The sequence below is a fragment of the Gasterosteus aculeatus genome, unplaced genomic scaffold (genome assembly GCF_964276395.1).
Source record: "Gasterosteus aculeatus unplaced genomic scaffold, fGasAcu3.hap1.1 HAP1_SCAFFOLD_87, whole genome shotgun sequence".
In the NCBI taxonomy this organism is placed as follows: Eukaryota; Metazoa; Chordata; class Actinopteri; order Perciformes; family Gasterosteidae; genus Gasterosteus; species Gasterosteus aculeatus.
Window position 1 is genome coordinate 1 of NW_027554942.1, and position 27,729 is coordinate 27,729.

A 27,729-nucleotide genomic window follows, 5' to 3' on the forward strand; every position below is an offset into this window, starting at 1 on the left:
GCAGTATCGCAGACTGGCAACCGTTCATTCAACACGCAGTAAGCACATACGAAGAACACGCCCGTTTTACAATTTTAACAGTAAAAATAATTTGCTAAGTGTTAACCTTTGCTTGTTTCCCTCTTCAGTGCTGAATAAATTCAAGCGACGGAAGTTTATGAAGACCAAGAATCTGCTAACGGGCGAGACGGAAGCAGATCCCGAAGTGATCAAGGTTGATACTTTTGTTCTACTGAATACTTTTTACTAATTTTGTGCAGTGTACAGCTAGAATAATTAATTGACCAAGATAATATATCACTGATATTAGCTTATTGCATTTATATCGCTCTCTGTATCTGTCCATATGTGGGCTGGTTAAGGAACAAGAAATTCCAGCAAAAATATGTCATATTCGATTTGAATTTGTTTATTAAGAAAATATATTGCTATTGTTTCTATTATCAGATTTCTTTAACTGCAGAATATCCATTGAAGCCCCAGAAATCCATATTCTGTTAATCCACAGTATGTGTTGTTCATCCTCCTTTTGTGGCATCAATTTCCAAAAACATCTCACAGAAACACCCATTGTGGTTTATTTTCACGAATGAGAATGAGACTATAAATATACTTTTTAATTAAATGAGTAGGAATAAATGGCTTGTCTAGATGGATTATATTTTCTATTGGTCCCATCCTCAATAGAAGACCCTCTGTTCTTTGTAGCTCATTACTGACATGGCACATCAAATGTTTCCTTCCAGCGAGCAGAGAGCCACGGCCCAGTGGAGATCATCTCTCACTGGCACCCCAACCTCACCATCAACATGGTGGACGACCACACCGCCTGGGTTAAGGGTTCTGTTCCTCCTCCTCTTGACCAGCGTAAGTTCCTCTCACTCCACTCTCCACCGGGTCACAACCCCAGCAGCTAAGCCAAAAGTTGTGTTCTTTTTCCGTAACACCGTCTTGGACCTCTCCTTTCTTCTATCTCCTAGATGTCAAGTTTGATGCGGTAAGCGGCGACTACTATCCCATCGTGTACTTCAATGACTACTGGAACCTTCAGAAGGACCACTTTCCCATCAACGATACCCTGACAACGCTCCCGCTGCGCCTCTCCTACTGCCCGCTGTCTTTGTGGCGTTGGCAGCTGTACGCTGCCCAGAATGCACGCTCCCCGTGGAACTTCCTGCCCGATGACACGTATGAGCAGTCGGATGACGACCAAGACTCTGTTAAGGTAAGAAGTCATGGAGGCGTAGAGCTGAAACATGGGGGTTTACATGAGATTGAAACAGCAAACACAAGCCTGTTGTGGTGGTTCTTGTATTTGCTTCTGGGTCTGATGTTCAACAAACAGGTCGATTTAACTCTCTCTGGCGAGGCCTGTCGGGATAATCAATATATTGACTTATCGCACAATATGTGTAAATGAGTGCGATCATTTTTGGTGCTGCGAACTCACTTAAAATCTCACCTAAAACACAACCATCCCACCCAGTCCTTCAACCTGAACGATTGTCGGTTCCTCCGCACTGCGGTCCGCCTCTTTAGCCGTGAGGGCCATGCGCAGGACAAGGTCCCCAGACCGCAGACCTACGTTCCTTCCGGTCCGGCTGATTTGGAAACCGGACAGAGATTCCCCGTCTCTCGCAGCAACTCAGCCACGGGGGGCGTCGCCCAGCCGGCGGGTGTAGCCCTCAAGCCAACCTCCCCGGCTGGCGCGGCACGCCTTTCCGGTGAACACATTTTCGCAAACCCCACCGCATCACACCAAGCCCGATGCTGCACTCCGCGTCCCTTGCACTCATTATTTATTTGTTTGATTTATTTAGGATATATATATATATATATATATATATATATATATTTTTTTTTTTTAACATTCCGATTCTAATGTCTAAAAATTTTAAAGAATCAAATGAGTGCACTTGCATGAAATGGTCTGAAAATGACAATATTGTTGCAATTAATTATGGTGCGGTAATCACACAACAAAAAATAGTTATGTCACAGCCATATGTCTGACACTAAAAACATTTCATATGACATATAAATGATTAAAGTCTACTTGCCCTCAGTCACACGTTGTTTTGTGTAATATCTTCACTTCTTCCTCTAATGCTGCAATATTAGTAGAATATTGTTGACGTTGACATATTACAATAGTATTGCAGTACAATTACTTATTTTTGGTTCTAGTGCTAAATGCCTGGACAGTCTTACTATATTAATACTACGTTGTAGCTATGGATGCAGGTAAATTGTCTTGTCACTCTTTTCATAGGTGGCCCTATTGGAAACCAACCCGTACCTGCTGGGACTCACCATTGTTGTCTCTATTGTGCACAGCATTTTCGAGTTTCTTGCCTTCAAGAATGGTATGGACACCGCAGCCTGACAACGCCAAAATATAGCTTGCACAATGTCTGCGCTCCAGCTTTAACTCTCCACGTCTCCTCCTCAGATATCCAGTTCTGGAACAGCAGGCAGTCTCTCGAAGGCCTCTCTGTGCGTTCCATCATATTTGGAGTCTTTCAGTCTCTGGTCGTGCTTCTGTACATCCTGGACAACGAAACCAACTTCGTTGTCCAGGTCAGCGTCTTCATCGGCCTTCTCATTGACCTGTGGAAAATCACCAAGGTCATGGACGTCAAGGTATGTCGGAGCAACACAAGAAGGGAATGTGAATGTTTTAATGTTTAGTTTGAATGAAAACAAGCGTACTCCTCTACAATAATTACTTTGCAAAGAGACATTGGAGACAAAGCAAAAAAACATGTGAAAACATTATTTTTATTTTTTGCACTTTCCCTTTCGTTGATCTGAATGCTGACCTATTGCACCTGTATATTTTAATATCTCTGTAACAGCCTATGTTTTTCTTTCTCTAGTTGGACAGGGAGAACAAAATTGCGGGGGTGTTTCCCAGATTGGTGTTCAAAGACAAGTCCACATACGTGCAGTCTTCAACCAAGATCTACGACGATGTGAGTGAAACCAATACTCAAACTACAGAACTCCTAACACCAGCCACGTTCTGTAGACTATCTATTTTAAAACGCTTGTTCGCTCGTTCTATTGTCATTCTGTAATCGGTGGCATGAAATGGTCTGAAAATTACAATATTAACAAAGTTCGTTTGAGCTTCTTACACTTCCTGAAGTTCTGGCCTGTAGTGGACAGGTTGTTTCTCCGTGACAGCGGAGAGCCCAAATGAAAAATGTCTCTGTTGGGATGAATGCAATAACCCAATTAGTACCCTTTTCTATTGATTTTGTTTCTAATAAAACCCCCTTTTCTCCTGACACGTGAACAGATGGCCTTCAGGTACCTTTCGTGGTTGCTCTACCCTCTGTTTGGCTGCTACGCCATCTACAGTCTATTGTATGTAGAGCACAAAGGCTGGTACTCATGGGTACTAAGCATGCTCTATGGCTTCTTGTTAACCTTTGGTAAGTATGTCTGAAGCATTTCTGCACTTAACTATTATCGTTTTGTCTTGAGTGTCATTTTCTGTTCTAGAGCAATATTTTTAAGAGTTGAAAGTTATTGATTTAATTGCACATAAACAGGACTTGATGGACTCTAATTGTATAACAAAAAATGTTATAGCTTAACTGAAAAGGGAATTAAACCAATGAACTTGATGGTTTACGCAGGTGCAGTGTAATGCATGAGTTAGCTAACGTAAATGAAATGATGAAGGGAACACTTTAGTATACAGTATTCGTTTATGAATTGAGTTGTAGCCCTTCAAAATTGAAAAATATCCCAGAAATACAAAAAGTACCCTGAATACCAGTTGACAACTTTATTGCTGACTGTTATTATTTCTCATTTAGTGACTGTAAAGTATATTTTAAAAATATGAAACTAATAAGGTCCAGGACTAAGAAAATAAATGTACATACAGCTGATGTTTTCATGGTTGCATATCCAATTCCCAACTGCCTTCACTAATGTGCTGTGTAAAAATAGACTCTCTTGGTCTCATTGCTTGTTGTCGTCCAGTTTACTGCTTCTGTTATATTTCTTAACCAGTGACATCCTACTCATATCTGCTTTCTTCTTATTCAGGTTTCATTACAATGACGCCACAGCTATTCATCAACTACAAAATGAAGTCTGTGGCCCACCTCCCATGGAGGATGCTCACCTACAAGGCTCTCAACACCTTCATTGATGACCTGTTTGCCTTTGTCATCAAGATGCCCATGATGTACAGGATAGGATGCCTCAGAGATGGTAAGTCTTCCCTCATCTACAGGTTTTAATGAAATTTACTTGAATTAGAGGAAATTGAATAATCATTTAAAGCCATTTTAGCTTTAACATTTGAAGCAACCTCTGCTGGAAATGAACCGTGTATTTCTCGACCCACGGCCTGACCTGCTGAAAACGGGGCCGGGTCGCAACCCACCACTTGAGAACCACTGCTTTAGGTAGCTTTGCATCTTAACGTGTATGGGGACAGTATCGTCAGTCTTCAACCAATCAGGTCTTTAGTTTGACATGGTGGGCGTATTCTTTGACGTGCATCAACCTACAGCGCAGCAATAATGTGCGCCGTGATTGGTTGGTGCGCCAGCGGGACTTTTGTCTAACAAAGTCAGCACGCACAGAAGGCCCAGGTAATGAATACATGGGCCGCCACTGGATTTTGTTCATGATAATCAGGCTTTAGCCAGTCTGACTATGTTGGTACTTGATGCCAACATTTTAATTCCACTTGATAGTCCGTGGGCTAACCGCTTTCTCTTTTCCTGCAGACGTGGTGTTCTTTGTCTACCTTTACCAGCGCTGGATCTATCGGGTTGATCCCAACAGGTTCAACGAGTTTGGCACCAGCGGAGTGGAACGCGTCCCAGATGTCACGGAAACGGCTGACCCTGCTCTGGCCGCCGCCATCACAGACAAAGCAGAGGGGGAGAAGAAGAATGATTAAGCAAGACGACGACTTATCTGCCTCCCCGGCCCTCACTTGTGGGGCGACGAGGACTTGTGGAAATTAGGCAGAGAGGGGCGGCGTCGTCAAGCGATCCTGGACACCACAACAAAAAAAAGTGCAGTTCAACTGTTCACTGGGATTTCTGTTTGGATCCACAGAGAATGATGTTCAGTGTAGACTTGGTAAATTCTTATTTCTGTTCCCAGCCCTCTCGTTTTGCAGTTCAAGTGAAGTAAAACAAAACGTGATGTACTGTATCTGTATGATTTCTTGGGTAATGTCATGGAGTAGAGGTGGGGAGGAGAACTGGTTTCACTTTTACAACTTTTTTTATATATATATATATATATATATATATATATATATATATATATATATATATATACACACACAGAGTAAAAAAGAGGCTACGTGTAGCTTTTTTCTTTGTGTACATTCCATGTGAGCGTTATGTTTCGGATTGCCTGGAACCCGCTGAGTAGTGCTGGAGGAAAACTGCAAAGGTTGTGAGCCACGAAGGAGGTTAAAATAGAGAGGTTGGGACTGGAGACAAGATGGACAACCCACCAGGACACTACCCACCAGACCGTGACTACTACCCTCAACTTTAAACAAATGCTTAATGTTCTAAACTTGAACGTAAAAAATAACAGCCTTGTTGGTATTGATATAAATATATTAATATTGTCAATGACTTGATTTTTTTTTTTTTTGTATGTCGTTAAACTGCACAGAATCTCAGCTTGTCATGTTAATGTTGTCAAATCCGTGTAGCGTTGGCTAATTTGAGAGTCAAATTTTAATTTCATCCCCTCATCCAATGTCTGATTGATTCACATTCAAGCTCCAATATCGATCCCCTTCACAGGCGCAGTGGAGTCGGGTGTCTCTTGTTTTAATTCTGAGTGCTGTAAATCCTGAAACAAATAGGTTTCCATGTTCGTACATATTAAATTTTGATTCACTCGTGTTTATAGTAAAACATAAGTGTAATTTAAATTGTGTCTCCAATTTTTTTTTTTTTTAACATGTTCAAGTTTTTAAATAACTTTCTAGGTACATGAAAATATATGCCTGGAACTTAAATATTTAAAATGTTAAAGGTTAATGGGTCGACGGTGGCACATGGGTAGAGTGGGTGTGCCTGGAACCGCAAGGTTGGTGGTTTGAGCCCCGGCAGTTCCGTGTCGCAGTGTCCCTGAGCAAGTCACCTAACCCCTAATTTCACCCTGTGCAAAAATGTGAGCAGTGCTATTTGCCGCATGCCGGGATCAAATACTAGAGACTGTGTGTGTATGCAACACAGTGAAAATGCTGCAACCAGCACAAATCAAACTTGTTTAATGTAATCTAAATTCTTAGTCTCACAATACTGGTGTTTTCAGGCTGGTTTGGAATTTCCAGGAACCATCTGACGCCCCAATGTGGACCAAAGCTGGATGAGGAATACTTCTAATTTACCAGTTCCTACCTTGGGATTGTTGTTAGTGAACTTTCACATCTCTCTTCGTTCACAAAGAGCTTTCATGATGATCTAAAACTGCTTTATGGGGAGGGCTTGTGTAGTTTATTTTCTTACCTATCATGCTGCTCATCTTTTAGATTGGGGAACTGATGTGGATCACTGCATTTTAATTATTTTTTTTATTGTATTCATTTTTACTTGGTCCCTACTTATTGTAAACGCTTCAGTGGTCACTTTCATTTCCTGTAAGCAGCTTGTCCTCTGTGTTTCCAGGAAGGGTCACTGTTAATTTAAGCAGCTTCTCCTCTGTGTTTCCAGCAAGGGTCACTGTTGCGCTTCTCCAGGAACCGAACCGGTCACTGTCTTAAGGGCCGCCATCGCCGTGTAGCGAGCTTATTGGCCCGTTTGACAAATGGTTTTTCATAGTGAAAATGGAATTTCCTGTTAGCCATCACATTGTGGGGCGTTACAGTGGCACGATGCAAAACCAGGATGAAGAAATAATTTCATTTTTCTGGATAGGAAGAGCAGGCGTGCGCTACCTTGGATTGTAAATAGCTGAAGGGCTTAGTTCTACATTTGTTAATCCAAACACTTATTGGAAAAAATATATACAATTTGCTCCTGTGGTTTAAAATTGGAGACTAGAGGTACCTGCCTCGTGGAGCGGAGGGGGGGGGGGGGTCGGTCTAAGAGGTGACGTAGGGGGATTTCCATACCCCGATTCAGCCAATCGGAGCGCGTCTGCTACGAAAGCAAAAAGTGAAGCAAACTACGTTTCAGATGGAGTCACGTCCGTGTAAACGCGCCTCCCAGTCGGTACCGACCCGTGTGCCGGGTTCATAGCCCGGCTGGTGTTTCGTCCCGGTACCGGAGCTTTTTTTTTTTTTCAGGAGACAGACACGTTCCGACACAGAAGAGCGGACATCATCCGGTTCAGAAGAGATTCAAGGACACGGAGGTCTTTAAGGACCATTCACGGCGATGAACGACATGGACATCTTCAACGGGGCCTCTGGTAAATCTCAATGTTTGTGTTTGGAGGTGTGTGTGTGTGTGTGTGTGTTTTTTTTTGTTTGGGGGCGATTACGTCATCACCAGGCATGTGATTTTGTCAGAGCAGACAACACCCATTACCCAGGTCTCCGTCCCGCTGTTGCCGCTCATCTCGGTACATGTTGTTCAACTTTTCAACACTTTTTGTTTCTGATGCTTTGTGTTTGTCCCGCAGAGCCGCGAGGGCCTTCTGACTTTGGTGAGTCTCTGTTGTTCTTGCTTTTTATATTGTTGCTCAGGTGAGATTAGTTGGTGTGTGTGTGGGGGTGTGTGTGTGTGGGGGGGGGGGGGGGGGGGGGGGGGGGGGGTCGGTGTGTGGGTTATTATTGCACAGTGTAACCTCAGGTGACCTCATGTCGAATGGAAGTTGAGCAAGCCCACAATCTGTATTTCTGCTTCCTCGTTTTTTAAATGTTTCTTACAAAGCCTCTGGTTAGTAAGATGATCTACGAGCTCATGTTACTCTGGCGTATGTATTCACCATTCGGTGCTCCAATGATCAATTCATTTCTCACTTAATTGTCAATATTCAGTACATGTCTTATAAACTGTTATAGAATTGTCAAACTTTTCCATAACCTACGTTTGCATATTCAGGTCCCTTTCACATATTTCAGTTTTAAATCAATTGTTTTTTTTATTATTAATACTTAAATGATCACGACTTGATCATTACAATTGTTGCTGAAGAACCTTCTTTTAATTGCCCAATGGATGAGTTGTCTCTGCTTTGATAATGTTTTCTACTTCACCGCTGCAAGAAAGTGTCATTCCCCATGTAATTAATAGAGCAGTGCTCCCTTTGTTCGCACTAAACTTATTTCAATTATTTCCACAGATCTCATTGAGGAAATCATCACAGAGTGGTCAGGTGCATCCCTCCCCGGACCTCCTCCACCCCCCGCTGACCTCCTCTGTCAGGACCACAGGATGCGACAGCAGAGCCCGTCTCAGCCCGTGCTGCTGTCCCGAGGAGCTGCATGCCAGGTGAGCCTCTCGGAGTGCTGCTCCTTTGTGTTCAGACCATCTGGCTTCTGCCTGCTGGATGTTTCTTACACCGCTGCACCGTCATTCCTGGAGTGACAGTTGACAACACGGCAGCAGGGCGTGACAAATGCTTAAAGTTGAACTGTACCCAAGGTCCAGATTCATGCTAATTGTCAGAAAATGATGTAAAAAACGTTGCAATTATTGCATTGTAAACGATTATCATTATGACAATGACTACATTGAATCCCCATGTTGTTTAAGTCTCTGAAATAGATGACGGCTTTGCTGCTTTATTGGTCATTGTTTTGTATAATAACTATTATATAAGTATGACAAAGCGTTCAGTCAGATATGCAGGTTAAAGAAGTTACCGTGAGCTGAACTGAACTGACAACCATTTAAACATTTCCGACATATTATGAATTTAACGGTCAACAATTCATCAAAACAAATATCGGAAAATGAATCAATGATATTAAATATTTGTCATAGCCTTCGACTGTGGACAAATATTGTTCCATGCAGTCAGAGACAAAAGATCAGCGTGACACATTTTTTTGTCTATTGTGCGTCCATGTTGCTGTTGAATGTTTTTCAACATTACGCTTAAGTACACAAAGCCTCTGCTGCTCTATGACGACGTAAAAAGAGGTGATTGTTGTTTTGACCCTGCAGTATTTAGTCCGTCAGGCAGGTCGGGCTCGTACAATAAAGCACGTGGTATACGGATCAGACGTGGTGTAATCTGATAAGGCTGCAGTGACGTTGTGTCCTGCACAGAGGGGTCGCGATGTAGATCACAAGAAAGCAGCTGAAACCAGTCCACGAATAACCCGCATGTGAGATGCTGTATTCTGTATGTACAGATTGTTAAAAAAACAAGGTATTCGTGATGTTTGCCGAAGCACCCCGTCGCCATGCTTTTCTGTGGGAGGCAGCTGAGATGGAGGAGGAGGAGCAGTGGTTGTATTAACTGTAACGTGACACCTACTTTCAGTTTGCCTTCCCTTCTGTTTACCAGCCAAACCCACTGAGGAGTGAAAGGTCGCATTCTTCGCCCTGCGCGTCTCCAATTGGTCAATTCCTCTTAGAGCTGAGCTGGCTTCCTACTTCCTGTTTGCTGGTTCTGTCTGCAGGGCTTTTGTTTAGCGCTCGTGTTTTGAGGCTAACAGGTTCGCCCCGGCTAACGCGCTCCTCCGAAGTGGACGTCTGTGGCTCAACAGGATATTGTGAAAACATGATCTCATGCAAAGGCATCACCCAGATCTCCGCAGCGACGGTTTAACGCGCTCTCTGTCTGATTTACTACACAAGTGAAAAAAAGAGGTCAACTTCTTCACTTCTTTGTTCTCTGCGAGTTTGATTGTTCATCTTTTGTGAGATTGATGCTTCAGACAGACCTATAACTTGAATGGCTTTTCTTTGAGGTAATCTTTCTTCTGTTTACGTTACATTTCAGCCAATCTGAGAGATAATCTAAGAGTGAATATAGAGAGGACTGTAGATTAAGAAAAAGGAGATAATAGCAGCACTGTGAGAGGAGTATATATAACTGGGGCCTCGCTGAGAGCGGAAAAGCTTGGTTGTTTTGCTAATAAGAGATCAAAAGACTCAAATTAGCACATTGTTGACGCTGTGCACTGATGGGAAGCACATGCACGAAGGACAAAACGTGCATTGCTGCTTAGTTTCACTGGGGCCGTGATGCAGAATGCGTCATGTGCAGCGTCATCTGCTATGTGCTCTTAAAACGCACCTTTGACTGTTTGTTTCTCTGACTGCAAGTTAATGTGGTTTTTAATACCTAGAAGAAGCCAATCGGGTCGTTGGATGATCAATGTGAAAGCTAGCAGATTATTTTAGGGGTCACAAGCCACAGGAACCTCAGCATACATGTTTTTATCTTAAAAATAACTATAGTTGTGAGATGTTATCGCAGAGCTCTTTACATAACTGTTTAGATGTGCGGCTCAGCTCCACACAATAGAAGTTGCTACTTCCACATATTTGTCTGTATGTGTGGAAAGGTTTTAAATTCGAGGCTGGAAGGTGCTGATGTTTCAAAGGCCCAGTGGATAATTAATCAGAATATCACTGGATCACAAGATGTTTCTCTAATATTTCATTTTAAACATTTATATTTCTCTACACGTTTATTCTGTCAACTTGGTCCAGTTTCTGACTTTATGTGTTGCCTGGTGGGATGAAGCTTATTAACATGTTGTTAATAAGCTTTTGTTACTGTTCGTCCACAGCCAACCTGCACCTTCCCGCAGCCCCAGCAGCAGTCGAGCACTTCCAAAGACATGGCTCATTCCTCCCGGGGAGCCGGCGCTCCACCCGGTTTCCCGCGGCGCGGTCGAGGCGCGGCGTGTTCGCTGACCTCCAAAAGCTCCCGTGGCGTTTCCTCCCACAGCCGCGGCGGCGAAACGGAGATGCTGGAGCAGCTGCTGAACAAGCCCAGGCTGGTGGTGTTGGAGGAGCCCAAGGAGAGAGGCATGAGGTTTCGCTATGAATGCGAGGGACGCTCGGCCGGCAGCATTCTGGGGGCGTCCAGCTCTGAAACCAGCAAGAGTCAGCCCACGATAGAGGTAGACGCAGTGCACTTCTTTCTTTTCTTCTTTACTTTAAAGGGGATTTACTATCTTTCAGTGACAGTTGGAGAGTCTTTTTTAACCACAGTTAATTGGTGCACACTTAACACCCCCCCCCTCCCCCCCACAACCACCCGCCTTGCAGATGTGGCGCTCTGGAAGGATGTGCGTTGTTGAAGTCAATTAGAAAGTACCTGCAAATCCCAAGTCAAGTGTAGATTAAAAGGGCGGTTTTACCCGCGTACTGACAAACACTTCTACGCGTTCATCTTGCCCTTTTATACAAAGACCATCGCACGAGAAGACAAGACTCGAGGCGTGTGAGGATTTTATTGTTTCACAATTATTTTGAGAAAGGGACATGTTGTCATAACTATATTTTGTTGGGACCTTTTTTTTGGTTTTGTCTCAGTCAGTGGTGATCCGATGTTTGTGCTAAATGGGTCAGTTAAAATATCAATTTGAAAGTTCCCCTTCTTGCTTACCTTTTTATTTCTGTATATTTGAATTAATGACATCACTCCGTTGAAACGCTTCCTGTGTAACTGTAAATGTGTTGTGTGGTTGGTTCTGTTACCTCAATGTTTGTTTTATGTTTTTCTTTCCTCCCGACTTCTCTCTTTCAGATTCAAGGTCCCATTGACCACTTAAAGAGGGTCACAGTCACGGTTTCCTTGGTAACCAAAGACCCCCCTCATCGGCCTCACCCCCACTGCCTTGTGGGTAAAGACTGCGCAAACGGTTCGGGAATATGCGTGGTCACGCTCAATCCTCACAGCAACCGACGGCACAGGTGCTCGTCCCATCTTGCATTTTTTTTATTTTTTATAAATCTTCCTTAAATTTCATCCTGACAAGATATATATTTTCTGCTGGACTCGCAGCTTTGTCAACCTCGGTATCCAGTGTGTGAGGAGGAAAGAGCTGGATGCTTCACTTGAGAAGAGAAGAAACCTAAATATCGACCCCTTCCAAAGTAAGATGAATACACACACACACAGCTCATCACAATGTTGTTAATACTGTCATCTATATACACTTCATATGTTTACATTTGAAAACCGTTTCCTATTTTCTGGCTGTTTAATTTCGTTGTGACTCCTGAAAACAGTCGTGTCTTTTCGTCCCTCAGCTGGTCACTCAAAGGGCATTGAAGACATGGACATGAACGCCGTGCGACTGTGTTTTCAGTGTGAGTTTGAATGGGAAGACGGCAGAAAAGACTGTCTCAGCCCAGTGGTGTCCAACCCCATCTATGACAAGAGTAAGAAACAGGCCTCTATTTTTAAACCGCACCAAATGTAAATGAATTTGCTGATTTCCACGTATTGATGTATTATATTTGTTTTTTTCCACAGAGGCCACGACCACATCGCAGCTGAAGATCGGCCGTTTTAACCAGTACAGAGGTTCCTGCACCGGCAAGACCGAGATCTACATGTTGTGTGACAAAGTGCAGAAAGGTGAGAAATACCTAAGTTTATTCTGCAGTTTGTGTTCATTCATGAGGCAACGCACAGTTTTTAAAATCTTTGCACGACCACGGTTTCTCTTTAACTGAGACGATGTTGTCCTCTTTCAGGGTACAAGCTATTTTATATCATTGTAACGGTTTATTTTCCAATAAAGCATGAGAGAGTGAAATTATACATTATATTAAACTGAGAACATAGAAATAATTAAACAACCACACTGTACTTCATCAACTGTAATCATTTTTATATTTAATTTGGAACTACTATATAAACAAAATACACACACACACACGACACTTGCAACTCAAACTTATTTCCAATGTTACATGTTGAGTGTAAGTAAATACAGACTTTACTTCAATACGTTCAATATTGAAATCACACAAATAAGGAAACCAAAAGAGAAATCCTTGACTTTTCCTGTTGGTTGAGCTCAGCTTTCATAACACTGTGACACAAGAACTGCAATCGTCTGATAATCATGTAACCAGAGTTGTCACTATGCTGGATGGGGATACCTGCTGTGTATTTACCACTTCACCCTCCTCCTCCTCACCGCGGCTCTGCATGTGTCCCCTCGTCCACAGATGACATAGAGATCATCTTCAGGCGAGGGTCGTGGAAGGCCAGCGGGGAGTTTGCCCAGACAGATGTGCACCGGCAAATCGCCATCGTGTTTAAGACTCCACCCTATCAGGACCAGGACATCACAGAGGAGGTAGAAGTCAGCGTGGTGCTGCGCCGCCTCTCGGACCAGATGGAGAGCGAGTCCATTACCTTCACGTACCTGCCACACAATCCAGGTCGGTGGACGCTCCAGAGCTCTGCGCGGTCCGCAGCGTACATGATGTAAAACGAACGCAGCAGATCTTAGAGCCAGAAACGTTAACAGCGGGTTGGTTGAACTCGTTTCAGATCCGTATGAGGTGAACCGGAAGAGAAAGATAAAGTCTGACATCAGCTTCAGTGAGAAACCTTGCGTGACAGGTGAGGCTCCAAAGCATTCTCCTCAGTCCGATCCGAAGTTCCTTGTTGTAACTTGAATTGTGCTTTTGTTCCTACACCACCATCAAAAAAGCCTAAACTTCTCGAATAAAGTACGAAGGTCTCTCGCCAAAGAACCGACCTTTTGTCATATTCCTTACCGCCCGTTTATTTTCCCTGTAACGCGACCCGTTTCCTCTCCCTGCAGCAGAGAGCGCACCTGCAGCAGAGCAGCCCTTCCACCTTCATCAAACCATGATGGGCCCTAACGAGAGGCTCTGCGCCGCCCGGCCCGGGGCCTCCGCTTTAGGGGAGATGTGTTACAGCGAGCACCAGGACACAAACAACGACAGCGACGCGGCCATCTTGAATCAGCTGCTGGAAATGCCCGCGATATGGGACATAATATCCAACCCCGGCCTGACCTCGGCCATGCCCTCCGGCTTCGAGCAGGGGCCCGAGGCCGGCGCCGTGTTCGCCAACCTGGATATGAACTTCAACCCGAACTTTGGCCCGTACACACAGGACTTTTCCCATTACAACGACCTGCAGTTCAACATGCTCGTCAACGAGATCCAGAATCCGCAGTCGGAGGGCCGGGAGAGCCCGTCCAGCACGCTGCAGGTGAAGACCGAGGAGGAGCTGTAAGCCCCGGGAAGCTAAAACGTGTAAAAAATATATATATATATATAAAATATCTGTGGCACTTGGAGGGAAAAATGCTTACTGCTTTCTGGGCGAGAGTTAGATGAGAGAACTGGTACCGCTGAGGTTTCTATTTCCCGGAATGTCGAATCTCCCCTTAAGGCCTCTGGGTTTGGACGCAAACAAGATAATTTTGTCTCGTGCTGATTTCTCTGTGAAATGTGTTTGCCCTCCTGCTAAATTTGTCTGGAAACCTTGCGGGTCAAGGCTTTAGTTCAGCTCCAACATTCCTGCACGTGTGCTGGTCAGTGACATTTAAATAGCCCGCCATTTACTGCACAGTATCGTAGTAAACGATTGGTAAAGTAAGATTTAGATATGCTGATGACATCGTCAACGTGAAACACAGTTCACAGGATTGTTCTGTGGAAACTACGTAATTTCCTCAGTCGTATCGGATTTTAGGCTCAATTACAGTAGTTTCCGATCTGCTCTCCGCGTTCATACTTAATCACTGTGTCACTGTGGGCGTCGCAACAGCTGGCTTGCTTAATAATTAATCTGCTTAGCAATAGGAACCAGTCCTCTTCTTATTTAAATTTCCTCTCAGTTCCTGCCTTTTTATGCGGTTCCGCTCGTGTGCTGAACATTCAAATTTCCGCTTGAGTCTAACCATTGTCAGTGATCCAGAAAAGGAATAATAAAACGTCAAACTGTGGGGTTTTTGTCTTGTCGTTACTTCCTCTGAAGCCAACCGCTGCCTCGATAATTGGTCAAAAGAAAAAATATATATATTTAAAATGTGACCTGCTGCCTGACACACGTTTCTAACCTGTTCGCTGACTTTAAAGCACAGAAGCCAGTAGATGTGTATTTGCGGTAAATGTCAGCAGTGTCACAAGGCGAAGTTGAATGACTTGTTTGGATGGAAGAGGGATTGTGTTTTTATCAGACGCTTTGCGGCCTCCGTGCCTTTTCATGCTCACCTTTCACTCATACAACTTTTGGAATATCTTTATAGACGTAGATCAGGGAATTAACACAAAGATGTTGAAATGTAAACGTAGGTTTGTGCAATTTTTTTTGTGTTATTTTCAGTGTGTTAATTAAATGGTTCAGTATTTTTAAACCAAGCCTCCATGTTTTCTGTCTACTGACTACTTTTGATTTATTTTTGACATATGATAGTATAACTAAAGGCTATTTAATGGCAATACTTTTATAAAGCATTGAATACTATCCAAAGGCTGTTTTATGACTTTATAAAATACTATACAACATTCATGAAATCCTATATCACACTGATTTAATCACATTATTGGATGTCACGTCCAATAATGTGATCCATGATTTTTTGACCCAACTTATATGGAGTTTTTTTCGACCTACCTTATTTTGACTTTTCCATTACATTCCAACATATTCACTTTTTTAAAGACCTTTTTTGAAGACTTGACTTTTTCCATGAAATCTTTCAACCTAATATTTAACTTTTTTATATTTGTTTATTTTTACCATGACATTTCGACGTACCATATTTTCAATTTTCTTTTGACATTTATTGACTTAATGTATTTAGACGCGTGCTATATTACTTTTTAATGGCTTTTTCAACCTCTGGACAATGAAAATTGCTTTACTACTAATTCGTAAGAGATTGTATCAACATGTAAAACTTTGTGACCTTTAACTTTCTTCTCTTGAATACCATATTATCATTTTTCATAACCCCTGACTCCCTATTAGACGGATTCTGCCCATAATATAACATGAATATTTTATGACTATTCATACTCCTATATGCCCTCTCATTGAAATGTTTTGACATGTTTTTCAATAGACCCGTTTTTAACTATATAATTAGACATTTTTAGGACACACTGCTAGACCTTTTATTACATACATCACTTTCGTTTGACTCATTTTTATATTTCACAATATGCTATGACTATGTCATAGTGTATTATGACTTTTTGGACAAATATTAAGTCTGATCTGGCTCTTTTTTCAAATGTAATTTTAAACTAAATTACTCAAATCATTTAGTTTGATTTACATCTTAAAGGAGGCTTTGAAAATGGCAGATGTATTAGCAGTTCATTCAAAAACCTGTTCTGTGGAAGTTCTTTTTACGTATATCATATAATTGAAATTCCTAGAAAATGAAGCAAATCCTCACATTTAACAAGTTGAAACCAATATACTGTATGTTGGAGCAGGTGCGTCACATTTGACAACGTGGACGGCACGCTGCCGCTGGGAAACTCCACACGGGTCTGGTTTCCAAGGCTCCTGAGCTATTATTTCCTGTAAAGTGGCACCACCTCACCCTGTGTGACTTGTCTGGTCACGTCTTACGCCATCAGCCGTAAGCTGTGGTCATCCGAAAACTGGTGGTTTAATAAGGATTGAAATAAATAAATTAAGTCCTTTATAGCGTCAGGAAGTATTGGAGTACTTCAGCATTTACTTTCAGGTTTATTTGAATCAAATCTCTAGCTTCTATCATCTGTAACATCCTGTGGCTGGTATTGTTTTCAGATTGTGTCATGTTCAAAAGTGGCACTAGAGACTCTTATTGTGGAAACTACAACAGCGGTTTTGTCAGACTTCCAGTGAACAGATACAAGATGAAGTCACACAACTTCGTAGGTGTGTAGTTAAGATTAAAATGGGGGTCCACAGCAAGACGGCGGTGAAGCCAACCTTCATTTTGAAAAAAAAAAAAAAAGCCAGCGCGTAAGTTCTTCCACAGTGCGTGAGGCCTTACGGTAAGAGTGTCTAGGAACTGACTTCAAAATAAGAGGAAGAAAACATAATAAGGCAGGTCATAAATAAATAATCAATAAATACAAATAAGAGCCGTGAATATCCTGCACCGCGGTTAACACCGTTTTAAAGCTGTCATTAGTAGCGCTTCCTGTCAGGTGTCTGGTGGTTTGTGGAGACTCGGGGGAAATCTGGGTTGACACGACGACTCGTATCAGGTGAAAGCAATCACAGAAATAATGATGTAAAAGATTTCATCACGGTGCTCGAGTCTTTTTTTAACCTGAAATATGGAAGTTTAATTTTCAGTTACATCACTCAGATGAAGAGATTCAAACAAGAGCTTTTGCTGCTCTGTCGGGGGATCACAACAATCTACTCACTGATAAATGATGATTTAACGTGACTAAGGAAGTATTTAGCTGTTGTACTGAAGAACAAAAGTACGAGCATCAAAAGTGTAAAGTATGCAGAGTGGACGTGTGATTTTCTCTCCGAAGATCAATAAAGCCTCATCGCGTCTTTATAATACATTATTATTATACATAATTTCTTGGTTATATTTATTTTTATATTCAACTCAAATCACAAAGTATCTACTGACTGAAAGTGGAGTAGTTGACTCTCTTTAGAACCAAATACTAAAAATGTATTAAATGTATGTATTAAAAATCCATATTTGACCAAAAGGGAATTGTTGAGGAGGCAGCTAAAATGATAAATATTAAAGAGTGTATATATAGAGTCAAATTCTTAAAAACTGGTTTAACATCTCTAACTCCAAGTAATATTCAGCTCAAAGGATTGAAGATGAAGCTGCCTGACGTTCCTCTAACATCTGGCAGAGAAAAATCAGCAAAAGTGCCTCTTAAGATGCAGCTGTTCACGTGCACTACGCGGACGGGGTAATTCCAGACTACGCCTGTGTCTATGTACGAGTGAAGCTTTCTATATACATGGAACAGGTAGATTTATTTTCCACTTGTTGGCAAGTTACAACACCCACGGGAGTCCCCAAACCAGTAGGGACTCCCCATGTTCCCAAAATAGCAAGCCGCAAACACTACACAATTCCAATACAACTGCCAGCAACAGACCGGAAGAGATGAAAGTGAAACCATGTGAGAACTGGCTGTTTTTACGTGTTAATACACGTCTTGTCTGCCACCACATGAGGATCTTGGCTGTATTCATAGGCAGATGTGTGTTTTATTACACTTGTCGGTTTTGTAGCGCTTCTTTTGGTCTTCAACAATAAGATTACTGAGAAGAATTCTCTGCATTATCTCCGCAGTATTTTCAGAATACAAAACATTTTATATTTATTGCCCCATTTTCTCTCTGCAGTTCTTATTTTGACTTGATTTAAATAAAACAAAGTAAGCGTCACAATTCAAACAGGCTACAATATCACTATTAAAATGGAGATTTTATTCATTTACAGCTTTTTGGCTCCATCCACTGGGTGAACACAGTCATCGGTGGTCCTGGATTTAAAGTACATAATTAAAAGTTTAAAAATAAAAGTCAGCTTGTCCTTAAGAAACCTTATATTAGGTAGATAGGTTATATATATTGTTGACACTGGTGTCCGTACGTGTTCATTATACAGTACAATGGTTCCATTCACTTACATTAAGAGGAATATTATACCATTTGCTTACTATTGCTTCGTAAACAGTATTATAGTCTTAATGTGTGGTCATTTAAACCAGTTTAAACACCTGTGGGTAGTTTGGTCTGCATAGGTTGCATGTACATTTACTTATTTCATCTGTAAAGAACTATAAAAATACCATAGATGAAAAATGCAAGAACCTCAACATTGTAAGAGAGTTAGTTCTCCATCACTATTAAGAGGATCAATAACACTCATATCTAATCTCCAGATCATCAAAGTCGTATTATTACTTCTACAATCTTGTCCAATGACGTTATGGATTATTCAATCAAGCAAAATAAGCATATGACCCAAAACATTGAACATTATAAGTTATAAAATAAGAGTCATCTCTCCTTAATGCATGCAGTGAACAAAACAATTAATGAACTAGTTGAATAATTATTGGAGACGGATACACAGAAACAAGGTTTAAGAAGAAAACCGTAATCTTTTATTTTTTGGATATCCTGTACAAACGCCTGATATCACAGTTGGTCAAGAAGTATTCAAACTTCAAACGGAGGCCTTTTCTCTTAATTCCTAAAATGTCTTGTGTAGTGGAAATAAATAAGCGTTGGGCCAACATGACCTCATCATTTAGGTCTTTTCCACGTTCGTGTATTTTCCACCTCCAGGTGGAGACGCAAGCTGAAGTTCTGTCGGGTGAAAAGGTTTCACGAGCTGTGTGACGCCCACAACCATCTGGAGAAGATTGAAAGCTCAACCTACTTAATATTTCAGTCCCGTTCGCTTGGTCACTTGTTCTCTACGAGGTGTGGCTCAGAGAGCTTCTGGACCTGCAGCCCCTCCAACAGCTCCTCCACACAGGCCTCGAACAGAGGCTGCGGCTCCTGAGGGACAAGAGAGCAGAACAAACAGAGTCAGGACACACGAACCACAGACTGTGCGCAGCTCCATCAGAACAAAGCAACACCGGTGGTCGTCGGTGGCGTCTGAGGACTTTGTTACCTTGTGCTCCAGCTGCCTCTGCTTCTCCACGGCCTCCTCCAGACTCAAACCCACCCACTCCGCCTCCTCCTCCGGGATCTCCAAGTGCTGTTTAGACCGCAGGAAAAAACGCAATTCATTTTTTTAAATCACAATTCCTTTTCACTCCGTTCCCAACGGCTGTAGGATCACTCAGTGGACTCCAACACGGCCCGCCTGCTGTACCTTGTATTTGTTGTAGACCTTCTCTCGTTTCTCGGGCTCGGAGGGGTAAAGCTCCGTGTTTCTGCGTGCCAGGCGGATCAACATGGCCCTCTTCAGGTCCATCCCCAACTTGGAGTTCAGGTCTTCCTTTGGCGTCTGACGGGAGTTGCATAATCACCGGCGCATGAAAAGACAGTGGGGAAAACGTAACGTCGCGACACGCCGGCGGCGCGCTCTCACCTGGAGGATGTAGAAGTCGAATCCGAAGGCCGCGTCGATGAGGTTCAGGGTGCGTGCTGTGACTGTGATGGTGAACTTGTGATCGAGGATCTCGCTGTACAACTCTCTCTTGAACAGCTGTGGTTTCCAGGTCTTCCTCAGTCGATTCGACATCTAAAAGAGAGAGAAGATTCAGAGCTGTGATGTTCAGAAATTCAACAAAAATATTGTGGAGAAATGAAGGTGTAGAACATGTTGGGATTAGTTATTTATTTTAATAAATATTGTTAAAATGTATCTTTTGTTTTTTATTCATCTATATTCACTTAAACTGGTACAGTATCATAAGTACAACTAATAATGATGTAACTGTAGTGACATCTACGACTGTCCAGTCAATACTCACTTTGTCGTTATTGGCGTATCTGAAGCCGGAGATCCAGCCTTCTCCTCCCCACAGGCCGTCCTGCGCCGGTGGAGGGTAGAAGATGGGTATCGGGACATCCTGGACCCGTTCCCTCTGCCCCGTTTTGGGGTTGGCACGATACTGGACTCCCAAAGGCTTCCAGTGGACGGGCGTTGGCTCTTTCTGTTCGAGGGATTTGAGGTAGTGTTTGGGGAGGCGAGCGTAGATTCCCTGCTTCAGTTTCAGGACGTCCCAGATTTTGGATGGATATTTATGGAAAGGCATAACGGATTGTCTCTTTGAGTCAAACCTGAAAGACAGATTACGGATGAAGCATTTCTACTCAGTTAATACAAAAACCCATTGTTCACAACACCACATTATTTAATTCAATAGAGATTTGGAAATTAATTTAATTCATTTCACAGTTTGGATATTTATTTACGGATTTCAGATTGTTTCATGTGTTTAGTTGTATTTACTGAATATTAATTTTCTTGATCAAACCAAACAATAAACCCGAGGTTGTATATGAACTGTATATTTCTTTTAATTGACAGTACGGCCTATACATTGTCAGCAGTAAACAGCAGAATATTTAATCAACTGTTACAAATATAGTTGATTGACAGACAACCTCTGCCCATTTCGCCCTGACTTCCAGAAACAAACCTGTGTTTCCTGACAGTTTAATGATGATAATCGGATTATAGCACCTGCTTTAGACACAAATAATATTGTTTTTCTTGCTTGCTAATTGCAGCGTTACATATCATGTTTAGGACATGACCTTAAACGTAAAGACACGTTTAAACTAAAGCAATTAGACGATCTCATTATTAATACAGATCAATGGACAGATCTCACGAGCACAAGTGAACAACTTCCATAATGTCTCTAACGTTAGCAGGACGCTAACAAGCACACATCAAAACACCAGCCTCCGTATTGCTAATATCACTTTCTAAAGTCTGTCTTACCAGGTTATTATAAAACAGTGACCTCCACGAGAACAATTCTAAGTTTTCAGTCGAGGTTAGTCCAAATTTAAGCACGCAAGGACATCACGCACACGACCGGCTGCGCAAACACACTTCCGCATTGATCGGGCAACCAACCTTGCGCGAGACATGATTGGACGGTGGGAAGGAAATGCTCACAGATGATTGGTTTACACGCGCTGTCAATCAACGGTGTTTTCTTTTTGGAAGCAGATGTAGATCCTGCGTGGATTCTGCTTCCACAGCCATCAGTCTGCACTTATACTAACAGCTTTTTCACACACTTCTCAATAGGAAACCGTTGATATTTTGTTTTCAGTTTCGTGGCTAAACAAAACAGCAGCATGAAATCCTTAATATTCAAAATTCGTTCTAACGCAGTTTTACATTATTCTCTTGCTAAGTTACCGGAATCTGATAGAGCACATAACGCTGTTTCACACCAAACATCTGCCGTCACACGCCCGAAAGGTGGAATTGAACCACTCTGCCGCTAAGCAGCTACAGGTTTGAAGCCTGCACCCCGGACCACCGAGGCTCATCCGGGCAATTTCAACAAAGCCGAGGAACAGGATTTATACGAAGCACCAGCGAGCGTCGTCTAACTTATGGTGTGACGTAAATTATCGTTGGTTGACTTTTAATGGCGGAACGCTGGTGAACAAAGTGCCATCACCTATCGGATGTCCCGAAGCAGGATTATTATCTAAATGTGCATAAAAACGGAGCATGTATTCTGTCTGCGTTGTGAAACTCAAAGTAGCCGCATTGTGATTGGCTGTCTGCAAAATAAAAAAGGTGGAGCTAAATAGTGTCATCAAAGGTAGGAAACACGGAGGCTTAAACACATAGAGAAATAAAATGTATTGGCTGGAAATAGGTTTAATTGATGACATGAGCAACGGCCGCTGTAACACCTGTACATGCTGCTTACATTGCTACAGACTCAATTTATACAACATTCAATCCATCAGGTGCACATTGTTTCAATTATATTATCTTTGGAAGGAGTTTTTAAATAATACAAATAAAAGCATTCTATTAAAAGTGAAAATAATAAGTTGTAGTTCAAGAAAAACATTTATTCAAACTACTGAGAGTATTTATTGTGCAGATTAGACACAGCTAATGCTCGGGATGTATTAATATGTAACTTACGAATGTGTCCTACTTCCTCTGTACACTGTTATGTAGTTAAATGTTCGTTGCATATTATACACCTTTTCTTTTACATGTGAAATCTTAATCGATAATGTAGCTGGTAAAGCAGTCAAAAATGTTACATTTAAAATGTATTAGAGTTAAAAAGTGGCATAAAATGAAATACAGCTCTAGTTCATCAAGTACGTTACTCTGAGTAAATATACTTTACTTTCCACCACTGGGTGCACAGTTTTTTTCGTATAAAAAGTATAAAATCATACGACAGTAGTTTATTAAATCACATATATTTATGCATTTGTTATTCTGCTTGCTTTTTAAACTAACATAGGCATAACATGTACATGTAATGTATGATCAGTGGTTCAGTAGAGACTACACTTTCAAATCTCTTCATCCTTTACTTCTACTGTTACATTAATTCATTTCCCTCCAGTACGAGTAGTTCAGTCAGAGGAAGGTGTTCTCGATGACCAGTGTCTGAGGCTCTTCCTTTGTCTCCCCAGCTGGTGGTGCCATCAGGCTGGTCTCCTCCTCCACGGGAGAAGAACACATGAACCCCGCGCAGGCCTTTCCACAGGCGAGGCTGCAGGTCAGAAGAGGCGGCAGGGAGGGGTCCTCTCTGTGGATGACGGGGAAGGCGTCCCCCTCACTGCCTGCAGAGGACCCCGGGCAGGAGGCAAACTCTGGCTGGACGGTGCAGCAGCTCACTCCAACGCTCTGCATCACCTTGGTGACCCCTGACATCAGGTCAGCACACCTGGACATGAATTATTAAAGTATATAGTTTTAAATCTGAACAGAAATATATTAATGATAACCAATTTGTAACATCCATGGATGGATGGAACTTGTAACAGCTCCCAAAATCTACAGCCCTTTCTGTTTGAGTGTTTATTTATTGTTAAGCATCACTGTTGGCGTCTAACAGTTTAACATAGGCACATTGCTATTCAACACATAGAAGGTGTCCAGTTACACTGTTGAACAAAATGAATCTATACTCTCCAGCCAATCAGAAGTTATGATTCCTCATTGGCCACGGTTTGTTAGAGCCCCCTATACCAACGTCTCCCACTTCACCTCTGCACTGGAAACCCAGCATGGCAGTGCACGTGGACGGAGGCCACGAAGAACGATTCAGTCAACTGCCAGATGTGCAGGTTGTGCACGGCCTGCACCCCAGGGACACTCGTAATTCTTCGTCCAAGATCGGATGCGCAAATGTGCGGCGGTGTGGCCTCCAGCAGCAAAAGTCCATACCTGTGCACCTGGAGAGACCCACGACAGTCAGTGCTGGTTCGGACACTACCGGGGCACAAATGTGTCATTCTTGTTAGACGGGTTTGGTCTTAATCTGGTCTTCACGAGAGCATCATCCAAATGCTTAGAAGCAATCTGCAAACTAAAAGGCCATAAACACGGACCTGTGGTGCGGCGGTGGCAATCAGCATCATCACAGCGAGCAGCGACAGAAGAGGATCCAGGTAAAGCAGCAGCCCGCAGGCTCCCGAGCTGTGAAGGACCTGTGGGCTGATCAGCAGCATCACCAGGCTGTTGACCAGAGCCAGCAGAGCGGGACAAAGGCCCTGCACGACGAGGACAAAGGACCGGACAATGGCTTTCCGCCGGCGGCTTGGTACAATCCTCTCAATATGATGGGATGAGCTGTAGACTGTGTCATTAGATGCATTTTGACTGTCTGAAAGAGGGGGGAAAACAGTAAATCACGATCTTCACATATGAAAGATTCAACTTTTTTTTAAAAGTTTGAAACGATATGGATTTACATTGATAAATGAAGCAAAGACTGTTGTTTTTATTTGAAAATGGCTTGTTCACCTGCAAAACGCCGGCTTGCACATAACAACTAATGTCGCTAAAGTCGTCTCACCAAGAAGTCCCATGCAGGTGTTGTCCTTGGAAGTCCCCGTGGGGTCTTCTGAACGATTTTCACACTCGCCAACCTGCAAATCCGCTGTAGCAGTGACCGCCTCCCGGTCCCTGTGGCCCTGAAGAGCTGCTGCGTGCTGGTGGACCGTGTCGGGGACGCCGGAGGTTCCCGGATTGCTGAGGACAAGCGCCCCATTTTGGAGCCAGTTGTCCTCAGCCGATTGGACATGGCCACGCTCATCCAGGACTCGACCCGGGCCAGCCCGGCCTCTGGTCTCCTCTGCAGCCGAGACTGTGGGAGTGAAAAATAAGCGTGGACACTGTTTGACGTCCTTTCAGCTGAATACACTTGGAAGCTACTTGCAAGTGAAATGTGTCTGTAGTCCAGCAACGCCTGGACAGCAACATTCTTCTGCAGTGAAAGATTAGCACATTATCCCATTTCAAGTACTTTCACATGATATGAGATCATGCTGGTGATTGGCTGGAGTTTTTTTTTTAACAAGCCTCATGCATTGCGATCCACCACAAGTTCCAAATTTTAAGATAATTTGTTGCATGACCTAAAAGTTTTAGGTGATGTTACCTTTGTGGTTCCCTTCAAGGTGAGCGTCGTTCTTCGGCCTCCTGCTGGCATCATTCTGCAGCCCATCCCAGTTCAACCAGAGGACCAGCGATTTATGGAGCAGACTGACAGCGCCGGCCACCACAGGCAGCAGGGGGCGCTGCACTGGGTGCGGCTCCAGGGAAAAACTGATGATTTCCAGGAAGTAAGAGAGACACAGAGAAATCAGGAAGAGAGCAGAAATGAAAGCCCTCACAGGCTGAATCCTGCTGCTGCTGAAGGACACTCCACGGTCCAGAGGTGGAGATTCGATGGATGACTCAGCAGGGAGGCCGGGGGGTGGTGCTGCTGAGGAGGAGGAGGAGGAAGCATGTGGAGGAGACGCGCAGGAATCCAAAGACGGGAGCGGGTTGTTTTTTATGCTTGAAGTTTGAGGATGAGGAAGAGCCACGTGCAGGAGGATGAAGAGCGTGTGGAAACCATCTACTAAGGTGATAAGGGAGTTGCACAGCCTGCTGATGACCACCTCGCAAACCAGCAGCAGGACGGTCACTCCCAGCATGCACCAGTGTAGCAACCTCATACCTGCAACTGAGTATAAAGCGCACACTAGAATTGCTCAAACACACACACACACACACACACACACACACACACACACACACACACACACACACACACACACACACACACACAATTATGCATTTTCTTCAGTGTTTTTACTTTCTATTTTTGTAGAAATAGTAATTACTATTCATTCAAATTGAATCACACGTTTCTCAGCATGACTGATATTCACTTATGTACAGTTTCAGCCACTTCACCTTCCGTTACTTTAAACAAATGGTCTATCATTTCAGAATTATGCAACAAGAGCGATTTGATCATTTGAGAAAAAAGTCTGTTTGTAGCTTAATGCAATGAAGGAATTTATAATGAATGAATGAATTATGCAAAATGTAATCAACAAACAAGTTATGAATAATTTTTACAGGTAAAGAAATTTACAAGTTAGTTCAAATGAACCAAACCTTTACCAGGTAAAAGATAAAGGTACGTACACACCAATGCAGCTGTAATTGTAACTCAGAAACACTGTACTTATACTTTTGATGTGAACACTACGGTTTTACTACTTTCACTACTTTCACAAATCTGATCACTTCATGCACCATTGACTAAGTCATTAATAAACATTTACATTTAACACAAAACAACAAATATGCTGAAGCATAACTAGAAAATCAAAATGTAATACGACGATGCAATGAATTACCAGGGAAAAGTGGTTGACCCTCAGTCATCAGTCAAAGACAAGTCAGGTTCTGGGATGCGATCTGCTCACCGAGATCCCCAAAAAGTAATTTGTGGTGCTCCCCATCTCTCGCTCCTCCTCCGCTCTAATCCCAGTCATGTGGGCTGAGGAGGAGGGGATGGGTGGCTGCTGTCGTCCTCTCCTCGGTCATCCCCGATAGCGTTCCCTGCTCGGACCTTTGGTGGGAGAAAATTCCTCCCGTCGACAGTCAGAGAGCCCACCCGGCCTTCACACACCCTCAGAGCAGAGCCGGGGGAGCTAATCCCCATTGTGTTGTTAGGATTATATAACCGCATCATAAGGTTGTGTTTGAAGAAAAGAAAAAAAAAGGCCGCCTTGATGTTTAGATTAAGTGAAACAGGCAGTCCAGCTGTTGGTCCAATGCGGGAGGCAGGATGAGGACAACTTTTAAGATTCCAACTTTTCCAACTTTTTTCTTATTTTGTTTTATTTTTAGGTGTTCTTTGATGAAATGCGGTTTATGTTCCCCTGCTAGCAGTCACCCGGCTGTGCAGTACGTTGTTTTACATTTTCTTTACATCCCCAATCAATAAAGCAACAGGTTGGACATAACAGGGGATGTGATCTGAAAATGTTAAACATACATTTTCTATTTAAAAACAACTCAGCTTTTACACAGCATTGTAAAAACATGACGGCAGAATGCAGCGACAAACTTGAGTTTTTTTGTGGCATTAACAGGATAGAAACGTGGAGGCCGATCTGCCTCTCTGCCTCTGTTGATGCTCCGATGTGACATCTGGGGAACCTTAACATGTATATATTTAATAAATAAATAAACTGCATCCCTGGTAAGTTATTGTCTTACTAGAAAAACGCGTAAAGGGGAATCATATGCTATAGAATTGAATCGATTGAATCGATTTTGTGGAAAGACATTCATGCACATCCGTGTTAAGAGATGGAAGCACTCAGATTGATCCCATGATATTTCATGATATTTCTCCTGTGTGCCGGTGGGCAGGGGGCAGTTGCAGTCCAGTGGAGTGCACATCAACAGGCCAGATAGGGGCTGACACCACGGATAAGTCCCTCATGGTGCATCAGCACATTCCTGAGGCACGGAAAAGACCCAGCGAGGAAGCATTTATCACTTGCCACCGTCCCCTAACAGAGAGGTTGTATGATTTCTCTAAAGTTGCAATGCTTTAATTATTTCTACAGGTGTAGGGGAAGAATATAAAAACACAACAGTGGCATATCATCACCGTATAAAGACGTTGTGCAGTTTTGACTCCCTGCTGAGAACACGATAACATTATTGCAAAACCAAGTCCAGTTCCTTGTTGGACTGAGACGACGGAACAGTCCGGGAATTGAACCAAACATTTTAACAACTGTCGTTGTCCCTGAAGTGCTCAGTCACAGACAGAGCCCGAGGGGTTTAGTACCACTGGTCCAGAACAGGAACAAGAGGCC

The 27,729-nt window shown here is 42.8% G+C and overlaps 4 protein-coding genes and 1 non-coding gene across 11 annotated transcripts; 2 read left to right on the top strand and 3 right to left on the bottom strand.

Annotated features, from left to right (window-relative positions):
* Nucleotides 1-6: 6 nt before the first annotated feature.
* LOC144395137 (putative lipid scramblase CLPTM1) lies at nucleotides 7-5,935 on the top strand. Its single transcript, XM_078098070.1, has 10 exons — nucleotides 7-38; nucleotides 129-214; nucleotides 747-867; nucleotides 981-1,225; nucleotides 2,273-2,366; nucleotides 2,453-2,643; nucleotides 2,880-2,975; nucleotides 3,305-3,440; nucleotides 4,066-4,233; nucleotides 4,758-5,935. Coding segments are annotated over exons 1-10 (1,314 nt in total). The 5' UTR covers nucleotides 7-37; the 3' UTR covers nucleotides 4,934-5,935.
* Nucleotides 5,936-6,851: 916 nt separating this feature from the next.
* LOC120808217 (transcription factor RelB) lies at nucleotides 6,852-14,863 on the top strand. 7 transcript variants are annotated; one of them, XM_040160966.2, is made up of 11 exons: nucleotides 6,852-7,419; nucleotides 7,633-7,656; nucleotides 8,296-8,444; nucleotides 10,703-11,038; nucleotides 11,668-11,834; nucleotides 11,926-12,017; nucleotides 12,174-12,305; nucleotides 12,400-12,504; nucleotides 13,104-13,319; nucleotides 13,432-13,503; nucleotides 13,709-14,863. In XM_040160966.2, the coding sequence occupies exons 1-11, from the start codon at nucleotides 7,386-7,388 to the stop codon at nucleotides 14,146-14,148; spliced, it is 1,767 nt and encodes a 588-aa protein (XP_040016900.1). In that variant the 5' UTR covers nucleotides 6,852-7,385; the 3' UTR covers nucleotides 14,149-14,863. The 7 variants fall into 7 exon arrangements, with proteins under 7 accessions (XP_040016900.1, XP_040016996.1, XP_077954192.1 ...); XM_040161062.2 differs by having other exon boundaries at nucleotides 13,712-14,863; XM_078098066.1 differs by lacking the exon at nucleotides 7,633-7,656.
* Nucleotides 14,864-19,005: 4,142 nt separating this feature from the next.
* Nucleotides 19,006-21,494, bottom strand: LOC120808002 (large ribosomal subunit protein bL28m). Its single transcript, XM_040160592.2, has 6 exons — nucleotides 21,335-21,494; nucleotides 20,355-20,664; nucleotides 19,970-20,122; nucleotides 19,751-19,885; nucleotides 19,547-19,633; nucleotides 19,006-19,428 (listed from the first exon to the last, which is right to left on the bottom strand). Exons 2-6 carry the CDS (start codon nucleotides 20,637-20,639, stop codon nucleotides 19,333-19,335), a joined length of 756 nt encoding a protein of 251 aa, XP_040016526.2. The 5' UTR covers nucleotides 20,640-20,664; nucleotides 21,335-21,494; the 3' UTR covers nucleotides 19,006-19,332.
* Nucleotides 21,495-21,816: 322 nt separating this feature from the next.
* trnastop-uca (transfer RNA opal suppressor (anticodon UCA)) lies at nucleotides 21,817-21,903 on the bottom strand. Its single transcript has one exon. It is a non-coding gene; the product is annotated as a tRNA-Sec (tRNA).
* Nucleotides 21,904-22,219: 316 nt separating this feature from the next.
* Nucleotides 22,220-26,499, bottom strand: LOC120807892 (proton-coupled zinc antiporter SLC30A1). Its single transcript, XM_040160468.2, has 6 exons — nucleotides 26,251-26,499; nucleotides 24,996-25,583; nucleotides 24,411-24,701; nucleotides 23,944-24,218; nucleotides 23,600-23,787; nucleotides 22,220-23,276 (listed from the first exon to the last, which is right to left on the bottom strand). The coding sequence occupies exons 1-6, from the start codon at nucleotides 26,276-26,278 to the stop codon at nucleotides 22,967-22,969; spliced, it is 1,680 nt and encodes a 559-aa protein (XP_040016402.2). The 5' UTR covers nucleotides 26,279-26,499; the 3' UTR covers nucleotides 22,220-22,966.
* Nucleotides 26,500-27,729: the final 1,230 nt, after the last annotated feature.

Excerpts from the sequence above, each read along its gene's own strand:
- LOC144395137 (XM_078098070.1), top strand. Across the intron at positions 1,226-2,272 it reads ACGACCAAGACTCTGTTAAG|GTGGCCCTATTGGAAACCAA; the intron begins GTAAGAAGTCAT and ends CTCTTTTCATAG. Across the intron at positions 2,976-3,304 it reads CAACCAAGATCTACGACGAT|ATGGCCTTCAGGTACCTTTC; the intron begins GTGAGTGAAACC and ends ACACGTGAACAG.
- LOC120808217 (XM_040160966.2), top strand. The coding sequence starts at position 7,386 with ATGAACGACATGGACATCTTCAACGGGGCCTCTG. Across the intron at positions 7,657-8,295 it reads GCGAGGGCCTTCTGACTTTG|ATCTCATTGAGGAAATCATC; the intron begins GTGAGTCTCTGT and ends TTATTTCCACAG. Across the intron at positions 13,320-13,431 it reads GTACCTGCCACACAATCCAG|ATCCGTATGAGGTGAACCGG; the intron begins GTCGGTGGACGC and ends AACTCGTTTCAG.
- LOC120808002 (XM_040160592.2), bottom strand. The coding sequence starts at position 20,639 with ATGCCTTTCCATAAATATCCATCCAAAATCTGGGACGTCCTGAAACTG. Across the intron at positions 20,123-20,354 it reads GATACGCCAATAACGACAAA|ATGTCGAATCGACTGAGGAA; the intron begins GTGAGTATTGAC and ends TCTCTCTTTTAG. Across the intron at positions 19,429-19,546 it reads AGAGGCAGCTGGAGCACAAG|GAGCCGCAGCCTCTGTTCGA; the intron begins GTAACAAAGTCC and ends CTTGTCCCTCAG.
- LOC120807892 (XM_040160468.2), bottom strand. The coding sequence starts at position 26,278 with ATGACTGAGGGTCAACCACTTTTCCCTG. Across the intron at positions 25,584-26,250 it reads GGGTCAACCACTTTTCCCTG|TGTGCGCTTTATACTCAGTT; the intron begins GTAATTCATTGC and ends GAGCAATTCTAG. Across the intron at positions 24,219-24,410 it reads CACCTGCATGGGACTTCTTG|ACAGTCAAAATGCATCTAAT; the intron begins GTGAGACGACTT and ends CCCCTCTTTCAG.